The following is a 13605-nucleotide window of genomic DNA, read 5'->3' as shown; positions in this document are numbered from 1 at the left end:
CACGAGCACACTGAGCTTTGTCAGCTGGATGCCATCTCACAAATAATGGCTTTGAAGGCTCAGTTCAACTTGGGCAGAGAATGCTACGACGCGATGATGACAGTTTTCGGATGATTTCTACCCAAAGGCCATGTGCTACCTCCAAACCTGTACCAGTCAGACAAAATCCTCCGTGCTCTTAAGATGCCCTATGAGAAGATACATGCTTGTGAGAAAGGATGTGTCTTATTTAGGCTTCAGTATGAGGACTTGAACTATTGTCCCATTTGCAATTCTTCCAGGTATGTTGTGGTAGACAACGGTATAGGTGAGAAGAAGCGGACCAAAATACCCGTTAATGTTCTTCGGTATATGCCAATTGTACCAAGACTTCAACGTTTTTTCATGGTCGAAGAGACGGCCAAACAGATGACATGGCACAAAACGGGCAAAAGAACCGAACTAGATGCAGATGGGAATGTGATGATGGTGCACACATCGGATGGTGAAGCGTGGAAGCGCTTCGATGCATTACATAAGCAAAAAATGGCAGATCCAAGGCATCCTCGAGTCACCGTCAGCACACAGATGGGTTCAGTGTGTTTGGTCAGATGGCAGCCCCATACAGCTGTTGGCCCGTGTTTGTCATTCCACTCAATCTCCCCCCCCCCCGGGCAGATTATGCAAAGAAAGAACATTTTCCTGACGTTGATAATTCCAGGGCCCAACTATTCGGGGAAGAATATGAATGTGTACATGCAGCCGCTTAAGGACGAATTGCAAGAAGCTTGGGATAATGGGTTCAAGACATACGACGCCTTTAGCAAAGAGAACTTCAAAACGCGTGCCTGGTACATGTACTCGACGCATGACTTGCCGGCGTATGCGCTATTCGTTGGCTAGTGTGTGCATGGAAGGTTCCCGTGCCCCACATGCAAGGGAGCTCTTGAGTTTCGTTGGCTGACGGCGGGTCACAAGTATAGTTGCTTCGACTTGCATAGACAGTTTCTAGATCCTCGCCATAAGTTCAGGAAAGACAAGAAGAACTTCATGAAAGGTAGAGTTGTCAAACACTCTGCACCACCTGCGTTGGCAGGCCAACAGACCCTAGATCAGTTAAACGCTCTCGAGCCAGATCCAAAGCATCGAGGGTATTTCAAGGGGTATAATAAGGAACACACCTGGACTCACAAGACATGCTTCTGGGATCTGCCTTACTTCAAAGACCTCCTTTCCCACACAACATCGACGTGATGCACACTGAAAAGAATATCGCCGAAGTCATTTTTGGTACATTGTTCTGCATAGAGGGGAAATCAAAGGATAATACTAAGGCTAGAGACGATCAACGGGTATCGATTTCGTACTTTTGGCAAAGAACTATCTATGGCCGACCGAAAGTCTACAAATTGTTGTGTCTCTGCTATCGGCGAAGGAGGTGTCGAGTATTATGGAAGAGTTGAAGCAATTTATGAACTTCAATTCTATGGTGAAAACCCACCAAACGTCGTAGTCTTCAGATGTTATTGGTTCCAGCCCAGGGAGACTAGAAGGACTCATGAACATATATGGCTAGTCAAAATCAAACAAAGCACCCATTTGGATGTTCCCAATGTCTATATTACGGCTTAACAGGCAACCCAAGTTTTCTATCTACCGTGGGCCTGTCAAAGTGATCCAAATCTCAGTGGTTGGGATGTCATTTATGAAGTGCCGCCACGTGTTAGACCACCTCCACCCAATGAAGAGGATTATGAACGTCACATTAACCAAGACACATATGATGAAGGAGAATTCTTCCAAGAAACACATCTTGCCAAAAACGTTTCAAGAAACGCTCTACTCCACCCCAAAACATTGAAGTAGACAACGATAGTGAATCCGACCCTGAGCCGGAACAAGAAGAGCCGGAAGAAGAAGAAGTTACTGCTGCAGATGACCTGTCAATGCTTGAACGATTACGTAAAGGTGGCCTTCCACATGATGATGCATTTATTAATGATGATGATGAGCACGTCATCACCGATAGTGATGATGCTGGTGCATTTATTAATGATGATGATGAGAACGTCATTACCGATAGTGATTATTAGGTATTCAAATTTTTATGTTGTACTTTGTATGATTTATATAGTTGGTATGTATAATTTTCTTACTTTGTATGATTGTTTCTTATACATAGTGCCATGGTCTTGATGTCCGTCCCCGTCGGCCCTCGCCCGCTTTATGATTCAGATGTGGTAAATTCTCTTTCATAACTATTTGTTGCTTTTCGCATTTATGACAATTATGGCCATCAAGTTGACATAGAGATATTTTAATCTAGGAGGTATGTGAACCGAAATTTGAAACCGACCCTCTTGTCGAGAAGTTAAATTTAGTTGAAAAAGAAAATGAGTATTTGAAAGAAAAAATTAAAAGAATTGAAGAGAAGATGACATTGGAGTTGTATGTTGCCGATGTCATCGATGATCAGAAGATGAAGATGAATGCAATGCGCTTGAAGATGGATGCAATGCGCCTGAAGCTTAAGAAGATTAGAAAATATGCCATTGATAATGAGGCTTGGTATCATTATGCCGTTGTATCAGTTGTTACCTTAGTTGCGATCTTCATCATATTTGTTGTGATGAGGGTATGTTTTCTCTAATGTTTTGCTTTACAAATGGATACTTAGCTTATTTTCCTCCTAAATGTCATAATTACCTAAGTTAGATAAAAATGAGCTATACTTAGCTTATTCAGTTCATTTATGACATACTTAGCATACTTAGGTCAAAAATGGCATGATAATCTTTGTTACGTCCAAAATGATATAGACTTAGCTTATTTTCCTCGAAAATGTCATAATAACCTTACTAAGCTCCAAAATGACCTATTTACCTAGCTTAGCTCTAAAATAACCTACACTTAGCATTTTTACCTAGCTTAGCAATAAAATGGCATTTTTACTTACCTTGGTTAGAAGAAGAAGAAGATAAAGAAGAGGAGAGGAGAAAAAGAAATAGTAGAAAAAATCTTCTTCTTCTTCTTCTTCTTCTTCTTCTAACTACTCTTCTTCTTCTAACTAGTCTTCTTCTTCTTCTTCTAACTTTCATCTTTCCCAATTTGCAGATTTGCTTTACATGAGGAAGGCATGGATTCATGGAGTGTACTATTCTTCTGATGCTTCCTTGTTGTTTATGAAAACTTGTTTGGATATGTATGTCTATATGGATATGTTGTTGGAAACTTGTTTGTGGTTATGTATATATGGATATGTTGGACTTTGTTGAACTATGTTGTTGGATTTGATCAAATATGTTGTTGAACATGCTGTTGGATATGTTGGATATGTATGCATGTATATCTGTGTTTGAAATCATGTCTAATTAATTGGATTTAAATAAAAACAGGGGATGTATAACCTCTTTGCCGTCTGCTAGCGGACGGCAAAGAGGACACGTGGCAGTCACCTGTGCAAACTGGGAACACTGGTTGCCTATTTGGTCATTTTGTCGTCCGCAAGCGGACGGCAACGTGACCAAATAGGCTTGGCAAACAGGGCCATCTATGCCGTCCGCTGGCAGACGGCATAGCTGGCCACGTGACAGCTTCCCAGTGCTGCCCTAGCTAAGCTCTTTGCCGTCTGTCAGCGGACGGCAAAGAGCGCCGTTAACGCCCTAACGGCTCTCACCCCACACCGCTGCCGTCCGTCGTCGTTGCCGTCTGCTGGCCTCGGATGGCGGACGGCACAATCCTTTGCCGTCCGTTTCTGCGAAGCGGACGGCAAAGAAGGCCTTTGCTGGCACGTGTTCAGCCGGACTGTTTGCCGTCCGCTGGCTGACGGCAAAGGACTTTGCCGTCCGGGATCTATGCCTTTGCCGTCTGCCATGACGGACGGCAAAGAAGCTGATTCCAGTAGTGAAATGTTCACAGCAGCAACATACATCAAAATATGCAATTTGCATGGGTAAACTTACAGTGTGCATGTTGCTATCATCAAGTGTTACTGGTGGCATGCCCGAGAGCCGAATCTCCTTGCCCTCCACCTGAGTTCTATCAGACATCTTTGGGACCTGCAAGTGCACACACGACAGAGACATGGAAACCAATTATCCTACATGCAGGGCTACAAAAGATGCATTATCGTTAGAACAAAGAGATAAGCCCGAATATCCAAAGAACTCGACATGACGTCATGATAGCAGTTTCACATCAGTGCTTGCAAACAAACAAGAAACCTATAGATGTATGTTACTATGCCAGCAACAATCCCAGAGGCATTTGCCTGTTTAGCAAATTGATACTTAAAAGCAGGATAATTATCAGTGACTCCTCAATCCTAAGCATCAACTCCCCAATTAATTAGCAAATGTTTGTTAATTAGGAATTACCCTGTTGCATGCTAATTCAAATCTGAAAACACTGAACTACTGTGGCAAAAGCAGCTCCCCAATTAATACCGAACCTGAGAACACATCGATTTGATAGTAACCTCTGAATTAACTCATCTAGGTAATCAGAAAACATTGTAATTGAAAGAAGTAACACTAGTCGTCGACGCCTCACAAGCACCATAAAACAACTACTGTCAGAAGGAACACAGGCACCACAAGTCCAGCAAATTTTCCAGCCTCGACATGATTTTCTATTGTTAATTATATAGTGTATTATATAGGATTTGTGGAATATTGACATGTATTATCTTCTGCATTAATGTGCGTGCTCGTGTGTCACAGAAATAATAATCGGAGAGAATTAAAATAACAATTCGATAAGAAAAAGATTGGGAAAACTTGACAGCTGGGGTCCATGATAGAATGGGAACCGTGTAACTAAGAAATCTGGCTCAAGTACTACTTTCAGATACCTGTATGGCCAATAGTTGTCAAATCTGACCACCTAATCTAACAATCAATACATATACAATCTGGAAGTTAAATATATGAAAAACATCTGTAATTTAAGCTATATGTAAACATCAAAGGGAACTGTATGTATTTTGTGGTGTTGCTGGAGAGGACGTTGAGTGGCAGACCACCCCAATTACTGGTAGGCTTTCGGTCCCTACAGCACACAATCGAGTCAAGAGGAGTGCTCATGGATGCATGTCACGATTTTTATTCTTGAAAAAATGTTATGAAGCATGGACTATAAAGTAGGGAACGCGGCGCCACCATGAGGATGCACTTCCTTCAGTTGTCAGCCCCACCAACACATAATCTACTTCAATCTATACTAAGCAATCATTACACTTCGCCGAATCAACCATCATCAGATTTATTCAGTAATTGGCCTAGAAGATATATGCTAGATTGCAGCATAATCTCTAGTGTATTTGCCAACATCATGTCCAGCCACAGTGCATGCAAAAAATCAAACAATACAGATAACAACCTACTGCTCAGTTACCATCTCTAAATAAATCTCTGAACGCACAAAAGCTTGAGGGAAGGGGCAACAACGGGGCTGTTTTTGAGGGAGGTCGAGGCATCACATACCTCTGTTGTAGCCACCGTTGGACTCACAGTGCTTCTCTGGACCAAGAATAACGGCGAACACGGTGCCGGTTCCTCTGGCGTACTCAAAGGCGAACTCGGTGCCTGTTCCTTCGGCGTACTCAAAGGCGACATGATGCTGAGCATGGTGTTACGACTGGCAAATCATTATCAAGAAAAAAATCATCCAAAGCACAATCTAATTGTTGTCATAAAACAGTGCAGGATAGCAAGTTCACAAATGCATCAGCTCAGCCCCAAATAAGCGTTGCAGTTTTGCTCAAATTAGGGATCAGAGGTAGTAACACAGCAACACGAGCCGACCAAATTATATATTACTACACTGTAACAGGGCGACAACCAAAAATCATCGTCAGGCATCAGCAAATAGCATACAAATTTCTCCAATAGTTCAATCAATGAAACCCCTAATAATCAGGCTAAGAAACTTGCTAAGACTTCTAGCGAGGGCACATAAAAACACGCCAATATTCACAGCATGATCAAAAACAGATTGAGCAGCTATTAATACTCAATAACTCTTACATTAAGAATGATAACTACAGCAATTGCAAGATCACATGGTAGCAGGTGAATTGCAACATTATACGGTAGGAAACAGGAGAAGCAAGTAAGAAGGTCTGTATCATACCCCAGCGACGGTGCACTGCTCGCTGGTGGCGCTGGCCTGGTTCACGATTTCGGCCAAGAACAATTCAACTTATAGCAGCTTACTCCAATCCGGGTCGGGACGGTTTCTTTGTTTGAGAAGGACACGGGAGCAGGAGTTTGAGAAGGACACGGGAGTAGGATTTCCGTCAGAGATTCAAATCAAACACGGGAGCAAAAATCCGTCAGAGATTCAGAAGCGTACAGCTCACAGCTTTGCCTGCTCGCGGCCACAGGTGCAGGCTCGCGCTCACCGCGGCAGGACGAGGGCGGAGGCGAGCTGCAGGGCGTGAGCAAAGGCGCGCGCGGCAGGCAGAGGCGGTCTCCCTGCGCGGTTGGCACGCGGCAGGACGCGGACAGAGGCGAGCTGAAGGGCGCGGACGGAGGCGACCACGCGGGCGCGCGCGGACAGCAACGAGGGCGGGAGCTGTCGTCCTCTGCTCCGGCCGACGCCAGTGCCTCATTGACTTGGCTGCCTCTGCCTCCTCGACCAACGCCACTGCTCCACCTCGACGCTCGGCAGCAGACGCCTCCCGCCGCGCACGCCACGGCGAGCGTCCTTCATCCTCCCCTGCGACGCACGACGGCCGGTCAACAACCGCCACTGACCCGCCTCGCCGCGCCGTCTCCGCAGCACTCGCCCCGGCGAACGTCCTCCAACCTCCTGGCGAGCGCCCTCCATCCTCCCGCGCGAGGCACGGCGGCAGCCGTCGCCGGCGCACGACGGAATGGGCGAAGCCGCCGTCGCTGTCGCAGGAGAAATGGATAAGACGACGGGAGGACAACGGGTGGAATTCAAATGAGTACAGGTTTTTTTTTGCAAAAGTGAAACGTTATATAGAGACCCACTAAAACAGGGACTGCAGTTTAATTTCTTATAAACCGAGGAACTTTTATGCAAAATCGCTAGCGGACGGTCAGTAAATGACACTCTGAGATGCTTCCATATGACACCTAAAGCAAGATGTCTTCACAATGGACATCCGTGATTATAGCATTCACGTACAATGAGAGTTTTGAGAAGGCATTAGACATGTTTATAGAGTTTCTTTCTGTTGAAGAAGAGCCAGACCAGCTTAATTTATTGAGTGTAATGAATGCTTGTGCTGCTCTGAATCTACCAACAACCTGCAAGCAGATACACTATTGTGCGGTCATATCTGGACTCGATCACTGTCATGATAAGGCTTCAAAGAAAACATTCGAGTAGATTAAGTGTCTGGGCATATTCTCATGGTCTGCTATGGAGCTACACAGCTAGTCCATGACCATGAAGGCGAGGCTCTAGTGCTTCTAGAGAAGATGAAAGATTGTGGTGTCATGATAATATTGCTTTACATGCCGTTCTAATTGCTTGCAGCCAGCAGGGGCTGGCAGATGAAAATTTCAGGTGCAGACTCATGACCTTGCAGTTCACTGCAAGACGTGGTTGAGTCCGATGCTCATCCGCAGAGAAGTCCTTGATGGGGAGATAAGCTGATTGTGAAACGAATGTGCATTGCACTCTCACAATGATGGAAGCATTCTCTGGAATTATAATTTTTTTAAGAAGCCGACGTGGGTAGCAGGTATAGTTACAAACACATGATACATTTTGTGATATTGCCATATGTACAGGTGTTGCCACTGAAACTTCATTTACTCCTTGTGCTCAGTCACAGATATCCTACTACTATGTTGGGGTACTTTTATGTCTCTAAGATCCGAAAGCAGGAGTGTTTTTACTGAATCAAAAACAACGATGCAAAATACATAGCATTCTCACAAAAGCCATGCATAAGCAAAAGAAAATATTGTTCTTAGGACAAAACTGTTTTGCCTCTCACCTTTTAGGGTGAAGGAGGCGTTTCATGATTCTGTTGACTATTGTTAAGGCCGTTTACTTGCCTATATACTAGTTTGTTGATCTGGTCCCCGGTGAGAGTTTCATGCTCAAGGAGGGCGCCGGCTAGCACATGAAGCTCATTGATGTGCGTCGTGAGAATCGTTGTCGCATTCTTGTAAGCCTTGTCCAATAGCTCCTTCACTTCCTCATCGACATGGGATGTCTGCAGCCCCCTCATGGCCGTCCTCTTCACACAGCTGCCACCATCGTCATCGTAGGAAACAAGGCCGACCTGCCCGCTCATACCATACCTGGTGACCATGTCTATTGCCAGCTGCGTTGCCTGGCTTAGATCAGAGGAGGCGGCAGCGGTCACCTCGCTCTCTCCAAATACAAGCTCCTCGGCCACCCGACGTCCCATGAGGACTTCCAATCTCGCCAGCATTTGCTTCCTCGTTTCTTTATACGCATCTTCGTCCTCTGGCAGGTGTGTCACCATGCCAAGAGCATCTCCCCTGGGAACAATGGTGTCCTTGTGGATAGGTCGAGCGCCATCCGTGTGGATGGTAACAAGGGCATGCCCTCCCTCACGGTACGCGGTAAGCTTCCTGCAGTTATCTGGTATCACTGCTGACTTGCGTTCACTTCCCATCATGATCCTGTCCTTGGCATACTCAATGTGATGCATCATAACAACTTCCGCCCCATCCTTGGCTGCCTTGAGAGCAGCGTCATTCACCAGGTTTGAGAGGTCTGCACCAGAGAATCCAGGTGTACCCCTTGCAATGGTCATCAGATCCACATCCTTGCTGGCTTGGACCTACAATACAATCATGGAGAAAGGGTGAGAGTCTTGCATTGGAGATGGCAAAGACGCCTTATATTTTGGGACGGGGTGGTAGTATGTACTTTTGACATATAAACCTCGAGGATCTGCCGTCTGCCCTCGACATCTGGAATTGGGACATGAATTTGACGGCCAAGACGCCCAGGCCTGAGGAGGGCTTTATCAAGTGACTGAGGGAAGTTGGTCGCCGCGATCACAATGACCCTATCATTTTGCTTGAAGCCATCCATCTCAGAAACCGGCTGGTTCACGGTTTGCCTGTGACACGTTGGATCTTCCGGGTTTCTACGGCCTCCAATGGCATCAATCTCGTCGATAAATATTATGCAAGGAGATTTTGCTTCTTTGCTTCACCGAAGAGCTCCCTCACTCTCTTAGCCCCAACACCCACATACATCTCCTCGAAATCACTTCCACTGCATGCAAAGAATGGGACGCCAGCTTCCCCAGCCACAGCCCTTGCCAACATTGTCTTCCCTGTGCCAGGTGGGCCCACAAGCAGAACACCCTTTGGAAGCTTGCCACCAAGGCGCGTGAAACGCTGAAAATTAAGTATGCTAGGTTAACAACTCTGATCAGCATTAAGAAAAAAAGAGAATTGAATTGTAGCCCATGCATGCCGTTTTGTTAGTTGATGATCTTACCTTGGGATCTCGTAGATAGTGAACAATGTCCTCAAGCTCAGCTTTGGCTTCGTCAACCCCCTTGACATCACTGAATTTCGTGCCCGAATTTGGGGCCACTTCATTCACGCCGTCAAAACTACATTTTGAATCATCACAGTCATCCTCTTCTAGTCTTCTTCCTCTTCTAAATCATTGCTGTCAGAATCTTCGTCATCTTCTTCCTCCTCCAGATCATCATGGTCGCAATTGTCATCTTCTTCTTCTTTAAGATCATCAGGGTCACAATCTTCATCTTCTTCCAAACCATCAAGGCCTTGCTCGTTCAACCTGTCAAGCCTAGTCATGCCAGCATAGATTACAAGGCCAGTGGCTGCGACGGCCCGAAAGGTACGCCAAAGCTCCTTGCTGAACTGGCCTTTCTCCGCTGCAACCACATTCTAAATTAGCAGTGCGTGGAGAATTCATCCACACGAAGAAGACAAGTCGTGGAACAAATCGCGTGTCGTTTATGCATGGGGTAGAAAATAGCGATTGGTCGGTAAAGAAAAAGGGCGGCTACCTCGAGCTTGGGTTTCGAGACTGACAAGGGCCTTGATGTACTCAGAGAGAGCCGGAGTGGAGTTCTGGCTTTTGAAGGCCTGCACAACTCTCTCTCTGGATCGGTGCTAGAAGTAGCCCCAGAGTGCAGGCCCCGCGCGTTGTGACGGACAGAGCTCGACTGGCATCTCGCTTGTAGGTTTGCGCTAAGGACGCTACCTGCATTAAACATAGTTATGTTAGTTCCTCTCCTCCATGGCAACAGTTAAAAATCAAAGAGGTCTAGGAGTATGAGGTATGACTGAAAACATTACATGTATACCTGTGCTAATAGTTGCAGTTGCTGCAGGTTCCCTGGAAGAAGTGTAGATCACGTGTGCCGATCTATCCTTAGCAAGATGCCTTGCAGCCTGTGACACAAGCACACACAAAGATCGATCATGGCTACTGGAGTCAATCTGGTGTGGCATATAGGAGTATCAATCTAGAGAGCCTCCTCGATCGTCCTGCACCCAAGATCTGCCGAAACCATGCTGATGCTGGGAAAAACACAAGGGAAGGAAAAGAAAAGGAAGGACCTTGGAGAGGGCGAGGCGGCAGGCCATGGTGGGGTGACAGCCTGACAGGGCGCGCTGTTGCTGGAGAAAGATGTGTATGTCGTCTAGCTGAACCCTTACTCGCCGTCGCCCGAAGAATACCAAGACTCAACGAGAGAAAATAAGGAAAGCTTTCCACCGAATTGCTCCCAAGAGATTATATCCCTCACGATCTCAACTCCAGATTCCAGGTTCAATTAAGTACTATTCCTTCTTCTTTTTTCTATGTACGTTGGTTTTGTACCTCTATCTTTTATGTTTGCGTTTTTTCTTTTGGAAATACAGTACTCCCTCTGTTTTTATTTAGTATGCGTATTAGTTTTGATCAAAGTCAAACTTTGACAAAGTTTATAAACAAAAATATTAACACATACAATAACAAATCAATATCATTAGATTCATTGTTGAATGTACTTTCCCATCATATAGATTTGTTATGGTAAATGTTTATATTATTTCTATCAACTTGGTCAAATTTTACGAAATTTGACTTCAGTCAAATCTAACATGCAGAATAAATAAAAACGGATCCTTGAAGTGTATCCAAGGTCCTCAAACTATTCCGAAGGTGTCATATAGGTCCTCAAACTATGAAAAGTGGCATACAGGTCCTCAAAAATCCTTGAAGTGTAATAAATATCTATATATGTGACACCTCTGAAATAGTTGAAGGACCTACGTGACTCCTTTGAAATAGTTCAAGGACAAGGATGACACATATATTGCACTTTAAGGATTTGGATGACAATTTTTCATAATTTAAGAACCTACATGACACATCTGAAATAGTTCGAGAGCCTATGACAAGAGGAGACCTGCGATCAATATCGATCAGTTGGCCGGATGCCTTCTCCAACCTTCACGGCACCCCTACGCCGTCCTACGGGCCATCAGCTCGTCCATCAGACTTCCGACGTCATTGTACGAAGATCCACCGTTCTCTACCGCGCACCTTGCCTTCATGCCGAGGTCCTTGACCTTCTCTCGTATCGCGTCGCCCTCCTCGCTGTCGCCCATCAATCTAACAATGGATTCAGCGATCGCCTCACCCATCACCTCCCCAGAAGCCGCGTAGTCCTTGCCGCCCGTGATGCTGACACCCACTCCAAGCACCTCCACGACGAGCTGCTCGTTGTGGAGCTGATCTGCATACCGTGGCCATGTGACCATCGGCACACCGGTGCTCACGGCCTCCAGCGTCGAGTTCCAACCGCAGTGCGTCAAGAACCCACCGAGGGCGGGGTGGTCCAGGATGAGCAACTGCGGCGCCCAGCCTCGGATGATGAAGCCCCGGTCGCCGCGCGCCATCAGCTCGGCGAAGCCTTCAGGCATCCACTCTGAAGAGTCTGGGGCTTGGCCTGCGGCGCCGATCACCCACACGAAATCCACGTCTGAGAGGGCGAGGCCGCGGGCGAGCTGGTGCAGCTCCGCCGGCGAGGAACTAGTTAGCGTGCCGAAGGAGACGTACACCACCGAGCCGGCAGGCTTCGTGTCCAGCCACCGTAGGCAGCTGTCCGCATCCGGCGAGAGCGCGTCCGTGCCCCTCCCAGCCATGTCCTTGCTGGCGAGCGCAACGGGCCCGACGAGCCACGCTCGGCTGCCGAGCGTCCTGTGATAGTGCTCGACGTAGTCTGGCTCCAGCCCGTGGAAGCTGTTGAACACCTCGCCGAAGCTCCGCTGGTCGGCGGCGTTGATGCTCTGGAAGAGCGCCCAGTGGTCAGGCCGCTTCGCGGGGTCGATCATCATTTGGCTCCGCCTCAGCTCGACGCGGTGCGGCAGCCCCGGCAGCAGAACGAGAGCATCGGGGTCGTCGGGGACGGTCTCCAGCGGGTTATTGCGCAGCATGCTTTCGGTGCAGGACCGCGCCAACATGCTGGTACCGAGGAACGCGAGGCGGGGGACGCCGTGCTCCGCCGCGGCGTCCGCCGACCAGTGCCAAAAGCTGTCGGACACCACGGCGTCGGGGCGGTTGTCGGCCAAGAACCGCTCGAAGGGCTCCCGGAGCAGCTGCGCCGCTTCGAAAAACCTTTCGCGGTCGACGTCGGACGTAAGGGCCATGCCGTTCTCCACGCCCGGCGGGAGGCCCCCGATGTCAGGGAAAGGCACGACGGAGATGTCGATCGCTGGGCAGCCGGTGGCACGGGACGCGTCGTTGGCACGGTCGACGGTCGAGCGGATGATGGCAGCGTTGACTGGCGTGGTGAGGATGGTGCACCTGATGCCGCGGGCGGCGAAGACCGCGGCCATGTCGGCGATCGGTATGAGGTGGCCGGGGGCGAGGAACGGGAAGAAGAGGATGTGCAGCGGCGGCTGCTGCTCGCCTTTGACAGCCATGGCTGGCTAGCTGCGTGTCTGGCTTGCCGGCACGGAGCAGGAGCAATCAGCGTATTTAAAAAGGGCAAGTTGTTTGTGACTTTGGTGATCTCCGTCCTCGAGAGTCCACTTTCCTCTAGTTATTAAGAGGCTTGATTCTGACTTTGATGCCCTTTTCAACTTTTTCGATGCCTTCGCATGCAAGAGTTTGGAAACTTTTTTTTTCTCGAAAAGGGGACTCCACGGCCTCTGCATCAGAACGATGCATACAGTCAACTTATTAAAAAGATAAATATGTTCAACAAGGTCTTAGGGTCTCAACACGAAAATAAAGGAGAGCTCACAAAGAGCCAAAAGGGCCAAAAACAAATTGGTCATGAAAAGCCACAACCGGCTGGCATAAGAGAGACAGGTAAACTAATTGCTTATCCTATTACATGACCGCCATCCAAACCAGCTGAAAATATCTCGTGCTACCATCTCCCAGCGGGTAGATTCAGTAACCAAACGCTCCCTGGCCTCCATCGGAATGAGTAGCGACCACATACGAATCAACGCAGTGGCTCGAAAAATAACCTGCAAAAAATAAATATTTGTTGTTCCGTTAAAGACCAAATCATTTCTGCAGTTCCAGACTGCCCACAATAAAGCACAAACTCCTACTCGAATATGTCTCGCTGTTTCGGGCTCTATCCCGTTAAGCCACGTTTCAAATAACATGTTGACAGAACTC

At 47.3% G+C, this 13605-nt stretch overlaps 1 protein-coding gene and 1 pseudogene across 1 annotated transcript; both read right to left on the bottom strand.

Moving 5' to 3' along the window:
* Positions 1–7889: 7889 nt before the first annotated feature.
* Positions 7890–10568, bottom strand: LOC123121171 (ATP-dependent zinc metalloprotease FTSH 5, mitochondrial-like; annotated as a pseudogene).
* Positions 10569–11086: 518 nt separating this feature from the next.
* On the bottom strand, positions 11087–12989 carry LOC123126118 (scopoletin glucosyltransferase). Its single transcript, XM_044546513.1, has one exon. It carries the CDS (start codon positions 12891–12893, stop codon positions 11430–11432), a length of 1464 nt encoding a protein of 487 aa, XP_044402448.1. The 5' UTR covers positions 12894–12989; the 3' UTR covers positions 11087–11429.
* Positions 12990–13605: the final 616 nt, after the last annotated feature.

The sequence above is a fragment of the Triticum aestivum genome, chromosome 5D (genome assembly GCF_018294505.1).
Source record: "Triticum aestivum cultivar Chinese Spring chromosome 5D, IWGSC CS RefSeq v2.1, whole genome shotgun sequence".
Taxonomy (NCBI): Eukaryota; Viridiplantae; Streptophyta; class Magnoliopsida; order Poales; family Poaceae; genus Triticum; species Triticum aestivum.
Note: the sequence above shows the minus strand (reverse complement) of the source record. Positions and strands in the feature narration are given on the sequence as shown.

Bases quoted from the DNA above. Each gene is read 5' to 3' on its own strand.
- LOC123126118 (XM_044546513.1), bottom strand. From the start codon at position 12,893: ATGGCTGTCAAAGGCGAGCAGCAGCCGCCGCTGCACATCCTCTTCTTC.